Source organism: Leptopilina heterotoma, unplaced genomic scaffold, assembly GCF_015476425.1.
Source record: "Leptopilina heterotoma isolate Lh14 unplaced genomic scaffold, ASM1547642v1 Lhet_47, whole genome shotgun sequence".
Taxonomy (NCBI): domain Eukaryota; kingdom Metazoa; phylum Arthropoda; class Insecta; order Hymenoptera; family Figitidae; genus Leptopilina; species Leptopilina heterotoma.
In genome coordinates, this window is record NW_025111098.1 from 677,086 (window position 1) to 694,262 (window position 17,177).

At 25.2% G+C, this 17,177-nt stretch overlaps 1 protein-coding gene across 1 annotated transcript; it reads right to left on the reverse strand.

Annotated features, from left to right (window-relative positions):
* Nucleotides 1-72: 72 nt before the first annotated feature.
* On the reverse strand, nucleotides 73-8,971 carry LOC122507451 (methylglutaconyl-CoA hydratase, mitochondrial). The gene is made up of 3 exons (XM_043620165.1): nucleotides 8,782-8,971; nucleotides 4,124-4,909; nucleotides 73-542 (listed from the first exon to the last, which is right to left on the reverse strand). The coding sequence occupies exons 2-3, from the start codon at nucleotides 4,867-4,869 to the stop codon at nucleotides 383-385; spliced, it is 906 nt and encodes a 301-aa protein (XP_043476100.1). The 5' UTR covers nucleotides 4,870-4,909; nucleotides 8,782-8,971; the 3' UTR covers nucleotides 73-382.
* Nucleotides 8,972-17,177: the final 8,206 nt, after the last annotated feature.

Genomic DNA, 17,177 nt, shown 5'->3' on the forward strand with positions numbered 1-17,177 from the left:
TGTTGGACAAAATCGTTTTTTAATCTTTTTTTATTCATAAAATAACGATTGTAGTAAAAATAACGCATTTTATTTAATAAAAAATAATATAAAGATTTATTCTTATAAAGACAGGTCATAAAATTTACAGTTTAAAAATATTATTAACAATTTATAAAGAATTAAAAATTTTACGAATCAACAACAATGATATTCTGCGATAAAAAGTACAGCGTAGAAAACAATTTTTACAAATATTACAATAATTACCAACTCCCTCGTTAATAAAAAGTACGTTTGTGCGATATTATAAATCTTGGAACTTTGGTTCTTGAAAAATTACTCTTTGCGTGGACAAAAGTCGGTTCCAAATAATTAACGAATTTTTCCTTTTGGTCCACTTTTACAAACCCCTGTAAATGGGAACTCGTTTAGCAGTAAATGCCGCGAGACCTTCGAGTCGATCCTGCGTTTCCAAAAGCTGAGAAACACATTGCTTTTCAATTTCAAATCCATCTTCAATTGGAACTTCAATTCCTTTGCTGATGGCAACTTTTGATAATCTGAAATAAAAAATAATTTATTAATTTCAGAGTTATTATAGTATTATTGAAATAATAATAGCAAAGAGAGAACAAAGCTTTTCCTTCGATTTCAACCCTGAGAAACGTAAGCCACAGAGTTGTTGATTAAAAATAACTACTTGAGTCATTAATTTATGCTAATGAATACATTGTCATAAGTTAATCGATGAGTTTTAGACAGACCTTGGGTGTCGTAATAAATATACAACAATTACTGGCATTTTCTAAACATTTTCTTTTTAATAAGTGATAAAATTAACCGCAAAACGAATTATATAATGAGGTATATGGGAAAAACTTGATTCTCTTTTATAGTTTTTACTTATCTTAAAAACATTTAATTTTTTAGAATTTAATTTTAAAATTTAGTTTTAGAATTCAATTTTTTAATTTGAAAATTTTTTTTCAAATACATTCTCTGAATTTAAGGCTGTGTCATAGTCCTGAGAATTCTTTCAATAAAGTTTCATGCTATTGATAAATTTAATGTTTCTTATCAAAAAATGTGACGCGCTCCCAAGAAAAAAAGCAGCAAAAAATTTGAGGTTATGTTTATAATTTTTGGAGTAAAAATACAGAAAGAGAATCAATTATTATTGGAAATTATTGATGCTCAATTCTTCCTTGTATCCAAAATATTCAATGAAAACTGGTTTCAAATTTACATAATTAAAAAGAAACTTTTAATCATAATGAATCTAATATAAACATAACCAATAATTTGTTTGTTTCTTGGAAGTGCGTCACATATATTCCTCATAATTTATGATTTAAATGGTTTAAATAATAATTTATGGTTTAAATGAACGGAATTTTTTGCCTGTTGCAAATATTTTCAAAAATTACTGACTGCATGCGTTATATTATCAAAAGCAAAAAAATTAAAAAAAAATTAAACATTTAGAATCTTTAAAATTTAGTTTTTAATACGTGACACAATATAATTGCAATAAAATTTCAATTTGAGGAAGAAACAAAAAAATTTCATTCATTTGAAACGTTCAAAACTTTAGCGACATCATTAATTTGTCAGAAATGTAAAAATTGCAGGCATCGTACACTCATCTACTAAAATCTACTATTCACTATTTATTTTAACGATTTGCTAATATTTATCTGAATTCATCTAGTTTTAATACAATTATAATTTAATTCCTGAAAAAAATTGAAATATTTTCAAAATTTAAAAAAATTTTTCAAAACTTTTGAATATTTAAATAAATTTTAATAAAATTCTTTGCAAGAATTAAATTTTCTTCACAAAAAATTTAAATTTTTCACAACAATTCAATATTAGGATTTCAAAAATTTTTAATAAAATTTGTATAGGTAATAAAATTTATTTACTTACAAAATAAAATTTACAAATAATTATCAGTTAAAATTTTAGATAATAATAGAATATTAGAAGAGTTACATATATGAAAAGAATTCAATTCTTAAGAAGATTTTTCCAAAAAATTTTTTAAATAATCGAATTCTGTTTATAAATTTTATGAAAATAGTAGATATTGAAAATCATTAAATTGCAAAAATTAATTAAATTTAATTTAAAAATTAAAAATACAAAGAATTCTATTGAAATTTTTCACAATAATTGAATTCCTAAAAAGCATTTTATTATTTGTGAAAATAATTGAATTCTTTTAATTACCTATTAATTATTTTTAAATAATTAAATTTCCAAGAAGAAATTTATTACTTTTAAAAATAATAGAATTATTGCTAAAAATTTTGTTATTTTTAAAGATAATTTAATTTTGCAAAGAATTTTATTAAAATGCTTCAAAATAATTGAATTTTCAGGAATAATTTTGTTATTTATCGACATAATTGAATTCTTTTGAAGAATTATTTATGTAAATAATTGAATTCTTGGGAAGAATTTTATTAAAATCTAAAAGAATAATTCAATTACTTCGAAAAAAATTTATTCAAATTGGATTTAAAATAATTTATTTCTTTCGAACAATTTTATTAAAATAATTGAAAAGAATTGAATTCCTGTGAAAAATTATAATATTTTTGTAAATAATTGAATTCTTCCAAATAATTTAAAAAAACATTATTTTTAAATAATTGATTTTTTCGAGGAATTGAAATCAAATTGTTAAGAATAATTAAATTTTTTGATCAATTACTGTAAAATTTTCAAAAATAATTGAATACCTGAGAAGAATTTTATTATTTATGAAAATAATTGAATTATTGCGAAAAATTTGATTGAAATGTTTAAAAAGAATTGAATTTCTGTAAAAAATTTTGTAATTTTTGAAATTAATTGAATTCTTCTTAAAAATTTTATAAACATTGTTTTAAATAAATAATTTTTTCGAAATATAATAAATATTATGAAAATTTTATTTTTAGTAATTGAATTCTTATAAAAAATTTTATTTGTGAAAATAATTGAAATTTTTTATTAATTAATTTAAAATAATATTAAAAATAATTGAATTCCTGTGACGAATATTGTTATTTATGATAATAATAAATTGAATTATTGCGAAAAATTTTATTGTAATGTTTAAAAAGAATTGAATTTCTGTAAAAAATTTTGTAATTTTTGAAATGAATTGAATTTTCCTTGAAAATTTTATAAACATTGTTTTAAATAAATAATTTTTTCGAAATATAATAAATATTATGAAAATTTTATTTTAAATAATTTAATTGTTATGAAAAATTTTTATGTCAAAATAATTGAAATTTTTTATTAATTAATTTAAAATAATAATATATTAAAAATAATTGAATTCTTGTGATGAATATTGTTATTTACGAAAATATTTGAATAGTTGCTAAGAATTTTATTAAAATTTTTTAAAATAATTGAATTCCTGTAAAGAATTTTATTATTTATGATAATAATTGAATTCTTACAAAGATTAAAAAAAAAATTTTTAAATAATTGAATTCTGATTGGAAATTTTATGAAAATAGTAGACTGAAAATTATTGATTTGCGAAAAGTTTTTAAAAATAGTTAAATTTTACAAAGAATATTCTATTCAAATTTTTGGATCAATAATTGAATGTCTGTGTGGTATTTTATTTACATTTTTTTGAAAATAATTGCGAATAAAAAATTTTTTTTAAAATAATTTAAGTCTTGTGGAAAACTTTATTTGTGAAAATAATTGAATTTGTTGATTAATTAATTAAAAACACATAGTATTAAAAATATTTGAAATTCTTCGATGAGCAAATTGAATTGCTTTGGAAATTTTATTATTTATGAAAATAATTGAATTTTGGATGAATTTTATAAATTTTTTTTTAAATAATTCTATTCTTTTGCGAAATTTTATGAAAATACTAGATATTGGAAATAATTGAATGTCGAATATTTTTTTAAAGTAATTGAATCTTTTTAAAGAATTTGATTATATTTTTTGAGAATAGTTTTTTGAATTCTAGTATTAGCGAATTTACAGTAGTGGCCCAACGTAAAAAAGGTAGTAAATAGTATGTTTTAGCAGATGATGTGCGAAGTGTGAATATGTAACAATATCCAAAAGGAATTTTTGCAATAACTATAATACATTAATTATTGCTTACTTCACTCCAATAGGCCCATTTGGTAGAATTTCTCTGGCTATGGACAGAGCAGCTTGATAGGCAGCATCACCATCCTTATTTTGTGGAACGACTTGATTCACCAGTCCAATTTTGTGAGCTTCTTCGCCATCGAGGACTTTTGCTGCAAAAATAAGTTCTTTGGCTTTCGCAGGTCCCACAACTCTGGGCAGTCTCTGGGTTCCACCTGCGCCAGGAATAATGGCCAATTTGGTTTCGACTAGACCCATTTTTGCTTCAGACGCCGCCGTTCTTATGTCAGTGGCGAGGGCAAGTTCTAAGCCTCCTCCGAGTGCAGAGCCATCTATTGCCGATATAACAGGCGCCGGTAATGATTCCACATTGTTCATGAGACTCCTCAATGAAGAAACGAACGGATTTACTTCGGAATTGTCCATTTTCAATCTCTCCTTTAAATCTGCGCCAGCACAGAAGATTTTTGGTACCAAGCTCCGTACAATCAGGACTCGAACTTTATTGTCTTGACGAATTGTTGAAATCGCTTCGCTCAATTGTGACACGAGGGTTTTTCCAAATGCATTCCGAGCTTCTGGACGATTTAATCCTATGACTGCAATTCCATTGTCCTTTCCATCGAGGTATTTTATTATCACTTCTTTAGTTTCGTCTTTTGTACTGAGCATTGGCTTTGCCGAGAAGGCTCGAATCGATACCATTGTCAAATTATTGAAAATAGATGTAACTTTAATTTTACTTGCTAGAGACATTTTTAATTGACTTCTCGTTGACGAAAATTAACGAAAAAAACTGTAACAAATAATTAAATTATTATTATTTTTTTTTTGGTGAAAAATATATTTTGAAGATTTTTTCTCAATTTTTTTAAGGAATTTTAATTTTGTCCAAAAACGTGCATGTTGTGCACGTGAATGGTCGCGTTTCACGTGCAGAACGCAAATATAACCACAAGTGTGATTAAGTACTTATCTTATCAGATTGTAGAAAAATTATGGATAAAATCTTTTGAAAATATAATTATCTTTTTAGCGGGTTTTACGTCTTTTAAAATTCTTGTTTTCTTACGGCAAGGCAAGAGATTACTATCACGATGATTCTATCAATATTTTTTTTCATTTCTAGTATACAAAGTTTACACAATCAAAATCTTATTGCAAACAAGTGAGGTAGGTTTCTGCAAACTTGCATACAAAAATTGCATCAATCCAAAGAGAAATGGTTCATCAATTTGATGATTTCATCAATTTCATCAAATTGATTACTTGAATATTAAATTAAATTTTTTATAACTATAAAACATGAATAAATCCATAACTCCGAGTCTTCGACTCGGAGTGATCGATATCTTCATGTTTTATAATAATTAAAGATGACCCAGTGATAAAATCATTATCAATTCAATTACTATCTAAAATTTTAACTGAAATTAATTTTTAAATCAATTTTTATTAGAAAATTCTACTAAAATTCAATTATTTAAATACAAAAATAAATAATTTATTGAATAATTGAGTTCTTTCGACAAATTTTAATAAAATTTTTAATAATAATTACATTTTTCAAGAAATTCAATTAAAATTATATAAAAAATAATTGAAATTCTGTAAAAAAATTTTATTATTTGTGAAAATAATTGAATTACAAAAATGAATTTTGTTATTAATAAAAATAATATTGAATCCCTGTAACAAATGTTACTATTTTTGAAAATAATTGCATTATTGCGAAGAATTTTATTACTTCAGAAAATAATGGAATTTTTAAAATTCAATTATTTCTGAAAATTGATGGCCTTTAAAATTCAATTATTATTTAAGATTTTAACTGAGATTCGTTTTTTTATCAATTTTTATTTGAAAATTCTACTAGAATTCAATTAGGTATTTAAGAATAAAAATAAATAAATTTATTGAATAATTGAATATTTTTAAAATTGAATTTTCATAAAGAATTTTATCAACAAATTTTTAAATAATTGAATTTTTTCGATGAATTTTAATAAAAATTTTAAGTTACATTTTTCGAGAAACTCGGTTAAAATTGTTTTAAAAATAATTGAAATTCTGCAATGAGTTTTATTATTTATGAAAATAATTGAATTCCTAAAAAAAAATTTTATTATTTGAAAAAATAATTAAATCCCTGTAAAAATTTTATTATTTATAAAAATAATTGAATGATTGTGAAGGAATTTATAAAAAAAATTTGTAAATAATGGAATTCCTGTGAAATTTTTATTATTTTATAAAAATAATTAATGGTTTGTATAGAATTTTCTTAAATTTTTTTTAAATAATTGAAATCTTTTGGAAAATTTTATTAAAATGGTAGATATTAAAAATTATTGAATTTAGGAAAAAAAAAATTTTTTTTTTTTTAAAAATTGCGTGTATAAACAAACTAAAACAAGTTTTAGTTTTTTTTTTTTTGAAAATAATCAAAATTTTGCCAAGAATTTTATTAAAATTTTTGAAAATAATTGAATTTCAGAGAAAAAAATTTTTTAAATATTTTTAAAAAATCTGATTAAATTAAGGTCTGAAATAAGTTAGAAAAATAAACAAATGAATTTTGTTGAAAAATTGAATAATAATGGTATTTTTTAGTTTTTTTCAGCTTAAAAACAAAGATTTTTTTTTAAAAATGCCTCAAAAATTATGAAAATAAATTTTTTCATTTGTCCATTTTCTTGTAAATTCAAAAACATATATTCTACAAAATTAAACATGGATTTCAAAATCTATCAATTTTTAAGATAAATAGAAATTTAAAAAGCGTCAAAATATTTTCCCATTTCGTTTATTTTTTTACCATTGAATTCCTCATAAAAAATTATTATATAATTAAATATTCACTGGGATCAAATAATATTTATTGGAGTCAATTAAAAGGTATTTGAATCAATAACTTCAGTATATTTGAAGAAAATACAATTTAATTGACTCTTAAACATTATTTCATTCAATTATAAATATTTAATATTGATAATAGTCAAGTAATCGGTTATTTGAATCTAATAAAATTTTTTTTTCAGTGTAGTTTGTAATTATTTACTCTTTTTTTTTTAATTGAAGTCAGAAGTGTGTCTTTTACAACATATTTATTTAATATTTTGTAGATTTATAAACAAGAGGTACAATATAACCTATAAGCTATTCATCAACTCTTTACATTTCTTGAAAAGGAAACTGCATTTCCACTTAAAAATTTAATCAAATCTTTAGAGTAGCTCGAAATTTATTTAAAATTTAATTAAAGTAAAAAATGTTCAAAACAATAATTTCTTGACAGTGCATTTCAGATGTAAATATAAACTGGACATTTATGTAAATTACTTTACACAATATATTAAATATTTAAAGCGTATTGCACTTTAACCTTTTGTAAAATTTGCGTGTATAAACAAACTGAAACCAGTTTTAGTTACTATATGAATGGCTTTATTCAACTTTTTATAGAAATTAAGGCATTAGTGATTTACATATTATATAGAGAGTTGACTCCCCCCCCCCTCAGTGTATTTTCATTATAAAAAATACAAATATTTAAAAAATATCTTAAAAAAACGTGTAGATATTTTTTTTTACAAAACTCATTTACGAGGACTTTTTTATATTGTGTATTGATATAGTTAATATAATTAAAAACTATTTTACAAAAAAACTTATTAAAAATCTAAAAACTATTAAGATAATAAAATAAAAAAATTCGTTTAAAAAATGTTGAAGTTAGAAAATAAATTTTTGCGCGTAACTTATATATTTATTTTTGAAAATTAAAAATTTTATTTTTTCAAAGAAAACGGATCCTTCTAAGGAGAATTGCCCACATAATAATACTGACTATTTGAGTCAAACAACTTTTTTATTTGCCTTGTAATAATTTAATTTTTTTTACAAAGAAAATTGAAAATTTATTACTGATACAAAGTTCATAAGTTTCTAATTATTATTAAGAAACTCAGTTTCTAGCTAAAATAAAAAAGTTTACTTATCAGACAATTACATATTATCAAAGCTATTGAAACAGTACATTTTCCAACGCAAACGATTATAGTGTAATAAATTTAAATATGCAATCTTTCAATATATGTGACCCTGAAAATATTATTTAAAGCTGAAGTTCAGATAACTGATTTTAAATAAAAGTAGAAATGCGTCTAGTCTTTTTTTAAAAATGAATTTTTTAACGAAACTATAAATTTATTATTAATTTAATAAATAGAATAAATAGAAAAAAATATACGAATATATTGTTCAGATTAATTATAAAACTAATTCTCCATTTTGTAAAAACGTTTGTTGAAGTATAAGTTAACATACTGCGCTCATAAATGTTAATTCATGTTTTTAATTATTCTCATTTTTCACACTATAAAGAGAATTTTTTCTAAAATTTCCTAATTAAAAAGCAAGGGTTTTTAATATGAAAAATTTATGAAAAAATTAAGACTTCTTAATTAAATTCCAGAAGAATACTTTTCTGAGTGAAACTGAAAGATACCGCTTTCGCATTTTAAAAAGTCATTACTTTCTCATATATATGACATGACAATAATACAGAATGTATAAATAAGTGAACTTTGTGAAAAATATATTTGTTATATATTCAGAAATTACTGTGAACACAGTTGTATTGATATTTCAGTGAATTGTACTTACATTTTAAAAAAAATAGAACAGAGCGTAACTCTTCACATTCCACAAGATATTTTTGTTTGTGTCATGATTTTTCGATATATTATAGTGTGTAGGGGAAAGTGATGAAAGTTCAAAACAAGTCGAACTTTACTGCGACGAAGAAACCTCCTAAATGTTTGGAGTTGCGAGCATAACTGAAATGAATCGTAGAGGAGGGAAGGGCGTGTGGAGGAAATGGAAACACATATAGTAACCGGTGCCGTACGTGCCGGTGTTCTATTGAGAATGTTGAGATCCATAATACATATCAGTTTCATATCAAGGACGTGTTTTTTTCTTATAAAATTTCTGTTTCAATTTCTAGGCGTATTAATTTTTTTTATTTCCTCAAAAATACTTAAGATTTTCTTATAAAACTGCGTATAATTATTGTAGTCTTTGATTTCATATAAATTTTTACAGATACTTTGTTGATAGAATGAGACAACTGATAGAAATGACTTGGCAGCGTAGGTACTTTGACATCAACTGGGTGTATTAGAATATTATATATTTGTCTTAGAGTTGGGCCAAAATAAGTGAAATCGGCTACTTGAAAAATTTTTGTCTCCAATTTTCAAGTTATCTATGATTTATTCAAAAAAAAAAAATTTATTTTTGAAGTAATCAGGTGTTGAAGTTTTGGGTCATTTTATTTTCATTTTATTATTACTTTGAAACAAATAAAGATAGTTAAGTGAATTTTTTTTTAAATTAAAGCTTAAAGTCTATACTTTAAGGATTAAATAAAGCGATTGCTAAAAAATGAAAATTTATAATTGTTATTAACAATTCTTTTAAACAATTGCAAATTGAAGAATGTTCTCAATGTTGTTGAAAGATTAAATTACGATGTATTGATGCGCAAAACTCCAAGGATTAAATTAAAAAAAAGAAAAATCAGTAGCCTCCAATATTATATAGAAATTATGTAGATTTTTTTGCCAAAATGCAGGCGAAAATCGACTTTTAATCTTAAAAATCCGCTTGTTACTGCTATTATAGAATTTGTTTTGAATTTCATTAAAAATCATAGGGTCAATGTCCCAATTCCCGATATAGGTATTTAAAGTTCTCCAAGTTTTTAAAAAAATTTCTAAATAACTGTTTGTCAGAGAAAGCTAAGTTTTCTTTTAATTTGTTTCTATGTATCAAACTGAAACATTAAATTTTTAAAATTTTTTATAATAAAATAAGTTTAGAAATTAATTAAAAATTTATTATATGTCGCTTGAAGAAAATTTAGGTTACTTTTCGAGGCTTATTTGTAATTATATGGTCAACACGAAAATTCAGGTCGCAGTTGTCTAAAATATTATTTTTTTAAAAAATCTTACATTCTAATTAAATCTAATTATTTCTACATAATTATAATGCACAATATACATAATATATTATAGAAATATTTTGCTTTAAAAATCTACAGTTTTAAAAAACTTATATTTGTAATAAGGTAATTTTTTTAATTTACGGTAAGAAAATAGTTGATTTTCGCAAAGTTTGACATGAATTTTTCTATAATTTAATTAAACAATAAATAAATTTATTTTTGAGTTGTGAGAGAATATATATTAAATTTTACAAAAGTATTTTACAATTTGTGGAAAAATGTTACAAATATAAGCGAAATTTTGATATAAAAAATACTAAACTTTACACTGAGAAAACTGGAGGATTGGACTAAACATTTGGAGGGACTAATCGTTCATATTTGAGAGTTGACTATTGGAAAACAATCTAAATATTTAAATACACCATTGACATACATATTCGTGCCATTTCTCTTAATTTTTTCATTTTTTCAATGAAATTCCGAAATTATTTCTCATAGAAAAAAAATGATATTTTTAGTCGAGATAAATGTTTAGGTTTATTAAAATTTTATTTAAAAATTAATTAATAAAATTGACTCAATTAAAAGTATTCTGTTTATTAATATTTATTGTTGTAATAGAAATAATAAGGTAATAATAATATAAGCAATAGTAGGGTAGGGTGGGGCATTACTATTCGCGGGGCGAAATTATTCTTTAGTCCTGGCGAGAAAACTATTCATCCGATTAAAGTCCCTTTTACACTGTATACTTGTCATGTGAAATGAACATTGTACGCCACATTTGAGCTTCTGGCGCCACCTATCGTAGGAGTTAGGTACTCAAATGTGATTTTGATATACTCGCTTGCTTGTTTTGACTCATTTAGTCTGCCATTGTAAATAGTGATAAACGGTCGGAAAAATTATTTCTAAAGTCAAATTTAATGCTGAACACGAATATCATAATGGATTTTTGATATTCTATTGTATTTGGACAAAACAGTGTTAAATTCCTCGAATATACTGTAAGTGCAAGTGGTACTCAACCTTTACCGGGAAAGGTTGAGGCGATTAGAAACTTCCCGCGTCCAGAGACAGTGAAACAACTTCGGCAATTTTTGGGCATGATTAATTTCTATCGAAGGTTCATACCAAAAGCTGCAAAAATTCAAGCTCCTTTGAATGAACTTCTCCGCGCTAACGTGAAAGGCAAAACACCAGTTTCATGGACTAAAGAAGCTGAACTTTCTTTTGACGAAACTAAAATCGACTTAGCGCAAGCTGCTTTGCTTGCGATTTTTTGTGATGCGTCCGACTTTTCGATAGGAGCATCACTTCAGCAATAGGTGGATGGATCTTGGAAACCGCTAGCGTTTTTCTCAAAAAAATTGAGTTCTTTTGAACGCAAATACGCTGCTTATGATAGAGAATTGCTCACAATTTACCAAGCTGTGAAATACTTTCGACACATGCTCGAAGCAACTGCAATTTTCACTGATCATAAGCCAATAACGTATGCGTTTAAGAAGAAGCATAAACAATGCACCCTGCGTCAGTTCCGATATTTAGACTTCATCGGACAATTGTCAACTGACATTCAACATGTTGCAGGGGAATAAAATGTCGTCGCTGATACTTTATCCCGCGTCCACGAAATCGAACCAGCATTGGACCTTAAGGAACTAGAGATGGCACAAAGGATAGATCCGGATCTACAAAGGATGGAGAAGGAAGATTCAGGTTCCTTAAACTTAAAATAAATTTAATGTAATATTACTGTGTTTCAACTTAGACAATGTTATAAAAGAAATGTCTATTTAAGATCTGAAGGAATGTAAAAAAGACGTCTTCTAGACGTCCCTTTTATGTCTTTTAGACGTCTTTTGGACCAAATATAGATCGTCTTTTAGTTGTCTTTTTGATGACTCAGAGACATTACCATCATTGTCCCCGAATTGTCCGTGGACAAAAAGGGACCCAGTAAGAAAAAAGTATTCAGAATAGAGAAAAAGTATTGGTGGAGACGTTCGGTGAATGCGTTTTCGCGACAAAACCGTATTGGTGGGTTACGGTGAATACATTTTGCTTACCGTGAATACTTTTTTTTTTAAACTTTCGATTTAAAGATTCCTAAGCAAAGTTGAGAATATTTATAAAGAGCGTAAGTGACCTGAAGTATAAAAATGACTATTGCGAGAAGGAAATAAGAAATTTTGAGAAAAAACGAAAAATTAAATGTGACAAACAGATTGTCAAATGTTGATCAATTACCAAATGCTTTTCTGTGCCTATAACGTATGATGATTAAAAGGAACTTTGACGTTACCGGCGGAACTTACTGTTTCACCTGTTTCACATACATACTTGGATTTCTCAAGTTTTTGTAGGTATCGTCAATGTTCCTTTTCATCATCATACGTTGTAGGTTTGTCACATTTAATTTTTCGTTTTTTCTCAAAATTTCTTATTTCCTTCTCGCAATCGTCATTTTTATACTTCAGGTCACTTACGCTCTTTATAAATATTCTCAACTTTGCTTAGAAATCTTTAAATCGAGAGTTTAAATAAAATGTATTCACGGTAAGCAAAATTTATTCACCGTAACCCACCAATACGGTTTTGTCGCGAAAACGCATTCACCGAACGTCTCCACCAATACTTTTTCTCTATTCTGAATACTTTTTTTTTACTGGGGACGTTTTTTAGACGTCCCTGTGCCCTCTGGGAAGAATTTAAAAAAAAAATTTTAAATACATTTTTTATACTCAATAATACAAACAGGAATAGTAATGCCCCACCCTACCCTATAATAAATGTTATAAATATCGAAGATTAAGAGTGCAAAAGGTATCAATTCAAACAGGCAACATTTTAACCAATAACCTAAATGAAAATAATCAAATATACTGCGTTTTAATTTATTAATAAGAAATACCCAAATTTTTTCTATTTTGAAATGTGAGTATTTTTTGTTTTAAAAATTTACTGATTTTCAATGAAAATTTTTATAAAGCAAAAATTGACTTTCTAAAATCTTACTGGTTCATAATATTTCTGTCAATTGAAGATAAAATATTTTATCAAATAAGCTACAAGGTATGATAAAAGCTTAACCACTTCACTGGCGGGGCGTTCCAAATGGCGTTCCACGCGCCGAGGCCCAGACTGGCAAAAACACCGAAATGGCGTTCCTAATAAAACTTTATTTTTAAAGAGTGTACACTACTTTTTACTACTACAAAGCAATATTTCTATAGTTTAGACATCAGGGAACAAGATTATCACAATGAAAATTTCAGTTTTTGAGATTTTCAATGTTTCTTCGAACGTTGAAATAGTCGATTTTTAACACTTTTTAACAAATGGCGTTCCACTTTTGTTATTATTAATAATTATTAAATTTTATTTATTAATTATTTATATTTATTTTTTACTTATTACATTATTATATTATAATGTTTTGTATGTAAATATATTTTTTAAATAAAAAATATTAGTTTTACTGTGTAAAAATTAAAAAAAAGTGGAACGCCATTTGGTGAAAAGTGGTAAAAATGGACTATTTCAACGTATGAAAAAACATTGAAAATCCCAAAAACTGAAATTTTCATTGTGATAATCTTGTTCCCTGATGTCTAAACTATAGAAATATTGCTTTGTATAAGTTAAAAGTAGTGTACACTCTTTAAAAATAAAGTTTTATTAGGAACGCCATTTCGGTGTTTTTGCCAGTCTGGGCCTCGGCGCGTGGAACGCCATTTGGAACGCCCCGCCAGTGAAGTGGTTAATTATATTTGAAAAAATGTTAAACTTAAAAAACATTATTATAAAATATGAGGATAACCATCTTTACATTACCTTCATATTTTATAATATGAACCGAGTCATTACTGAGAAATTCACGGTATGTAGGAAAATTATTTGCCTATATTAAGGGGTCAAGAAAATGGTGCGCCTGTAAATTGACAATTGTTGGACTCTCGTGAAATTTTGGAGATATTAATACAATTCGGGGAAACGCTGCTGGATTCGGATTCAAACTTGTTCTAAAATGCCAAATTTTTTTTGAATGTTCATTAGAATTTCTGAACAACCTATTGGCAGTAAAATTAACTTTTATTTTCTGTTAATTATTTAAATAAAAAATTAATGACAAATGAAATCGAATATACGCGGCGAGGGGGTATTTTTGCGTATTGGAGTGTACATACACATTCCTGGTAATAGCTATGTAATACCCGTAATAGTGCGTAATGGTGCGTAACAGTCAGTAATATAGCGTATTACCGAGTAATAGCTGGTGGATTCCACGTCAGTTCAACACACTTATTTTCATGACTTGTTGGGATTTAGCTGTACTTTTGTAAATTTATTACTTTTATAGTGATAAACAACTTCACCAAATATTTTTACAAAATTTTAAAAATCACCAAAAATATTTACGATAAAATAAAAAATTCTCTTATTGAAATAAATAAAAGAAATTTTCAAGTGTTCAATGTTTAACGTCAAGTTTTCAAAACCTAACCTTTTTTTCAAGTGAAATATTGAGTGATAGTAAAAGCAATTCAGTGGAATAGAAATTTCTACTGATTTGTTGTACTCTCACTCTTTTGAAATTTTGAATGCGCGTTTCATATTTTGGTAAAGTCAATTAAGAATAATAGATTTTGCTACTTTTCCTTGCTCCACCGAGGAATTGGATTATTTTGGAAATTCGCCCATTCAAAGGAAATGAAATTCTGAATTCTTTTCAATTCCTCGCTTCTTACTGGGGATGATTCCTAAATGAAAATATTCACAAGAGAAATAAAGAGTAAAGAAAAATAATTCTGTTTTAGCCTCATTTATTTTCACGATACTATTATTGTAATTTGCTCCATTTGAACTAAGGGACCATTCAAGTATTACGTAAGCATTTAAGGGTGAGGGGGGTCTAGCTATTGCTTATTTCCATTAGAAAAAATGGCGCTAATGCATATAAAAAATCTTACATGGGGGTGGGGGGGGGGTCTAAAAACCTGAAAAATATGCTTACGTAATACTTGAATGGCCCCTAAAGAGAAATTTATATATTTAATTTAACATTTCTTGATTAACATAAAAAAATCAAATCAAGCTGTACAATAAAGCAAATTCTTTTTAAAGAATAACTTTTTGTTAATCAAATTTAAAAAAACTTATGGAGACTAAAATGAGCACCAAAGTTGAAATCGAAATGTCCTAGAACAACAGACCTTCACGGAAGTAAATATTTTTTCATTAGATATTCAGAAACAAAACTAAAAATGTTGAAAGGAAAATTCCTCGTAAAGTAAAATAGACTTTTTTAAAACTTGCATAGCAAACTTGTTGACAATTTCTAAAAGAATTTTTAAAGTTTTTAGAAATCTACCAGGAAATTCACCATTTTAAAAATATTCACTTAACACTGTCACTTTTCGGTTAAAATTGTAAGATGAAAGTTCGTAAACGATTTGCTTATATTGTAAATATTTATATAAATATATTTTATAATGATAAAAAAATATTGTATTGTAAATGTTTAAACAAATTTAATAAATTTAAAAAATCTTAAACTAAAAGTAAATGAATTTAATTAAATGAATTTAATTTTCTTTATTTCTAATTACAAATTAATTATTCATATATTTTTTTGTCTTGTTTTGAAAAAATATGTAAATAAAAATTGGTAACTAATGTTTTACACATTTATTAATAACATTACAAAATTAATAAAATTTTAACATTAATTTGTTAAATTATAATTAAAAAACAAATATTGTAATTCATTTACTTTTATTTATTTATTATAATTCCCGTGTAAGATAATAAATAAATAAAAGTAAATGAATTTAATTAAATGAATTTAATTTTCTTTATTTCTAATTACAAATTAATTATTCATATATTTTTTTGTCTTGTTTTGAAAAAATATGTAAATAAAAATTGGTAACTAATGTTTTACACATTTATTAATAACATTACAAAATTAATAAAATTTTAACATTAATTTGTTAAATTATAATTAAAAAACAAATATTGTAACTCCTTTTAACATTTTTAAATCCTACTTTCAATTTAATATCAACTATGTTTTAAAATACTAAAACTGGAAATGAAATTAATTCCAAGTTTGATTACAAAATTATATATACTTAAAATCATTAAAAACTGAAATCAAGTTTTTAATTATATTTTATAAAATTTTATTGTAATTCTCTACGATTTACTTTTAAATACATTTAAAAAACAAAAATTTGAAATTAATTTATTAATATTCAATTACCGACGTAAATGATACTTTCGTATAGAAATCATCATTTGATTTGTTATCATAATACTTCTCAGCTGTCGGTAAGTAAGCTGTTATAATAACCCTAAAAGTAGAAAACTTTTTCTATTGTAAACAAAGACCACATCAAATTTTTAATTCTCTCTATTTTATTGAAAATTAACATTATTGCTTAAAGAAATGTATTCACCTACGTGAATAACGTGCACCGTCTCAATTAACTACTGTTCAATGTCCAGTGAAGTGTTAAACTCTTTATTTTCATCTTTAAAATATCTGTCGAATTGGGTTGATCGCGGAACCATACATTTCTGAATTCAGAAATCAGTCCAATTCGAAAAAGTCGTTTTCTCGAATTCAAGAAACGACATCCCAATTCGAAATCCCGGACCACCCAATTCTTCTTTTTTTACAGGGTTAAGACGCTCATTTATGGTGGTCCCTGCAATTAAAGACATACATTTTATATCCCACCTAATACGTTTTCCCGCATAAGACGCATTCTTAGTGCGGTCCCTGCAGAATCGCATTAACCAAGTTCTACTGTATCTCAAAATTGGTGTTTTTTATTTTTTTGTAACCTACCCCAATCGAAAGCTTACCTTTTTTCATATGAGCCATGTAAAAATCATAGTGGGACCATGGAACTTTTTGAAGAAATTAATTATAAATCATCATTTTCTATGTAAAATAATGATAAATTATTATTTTCCTCAAAAATTCTCATGGTCCCACTCTGATTTTTACATGGCGCATAGAAAAAAGGTC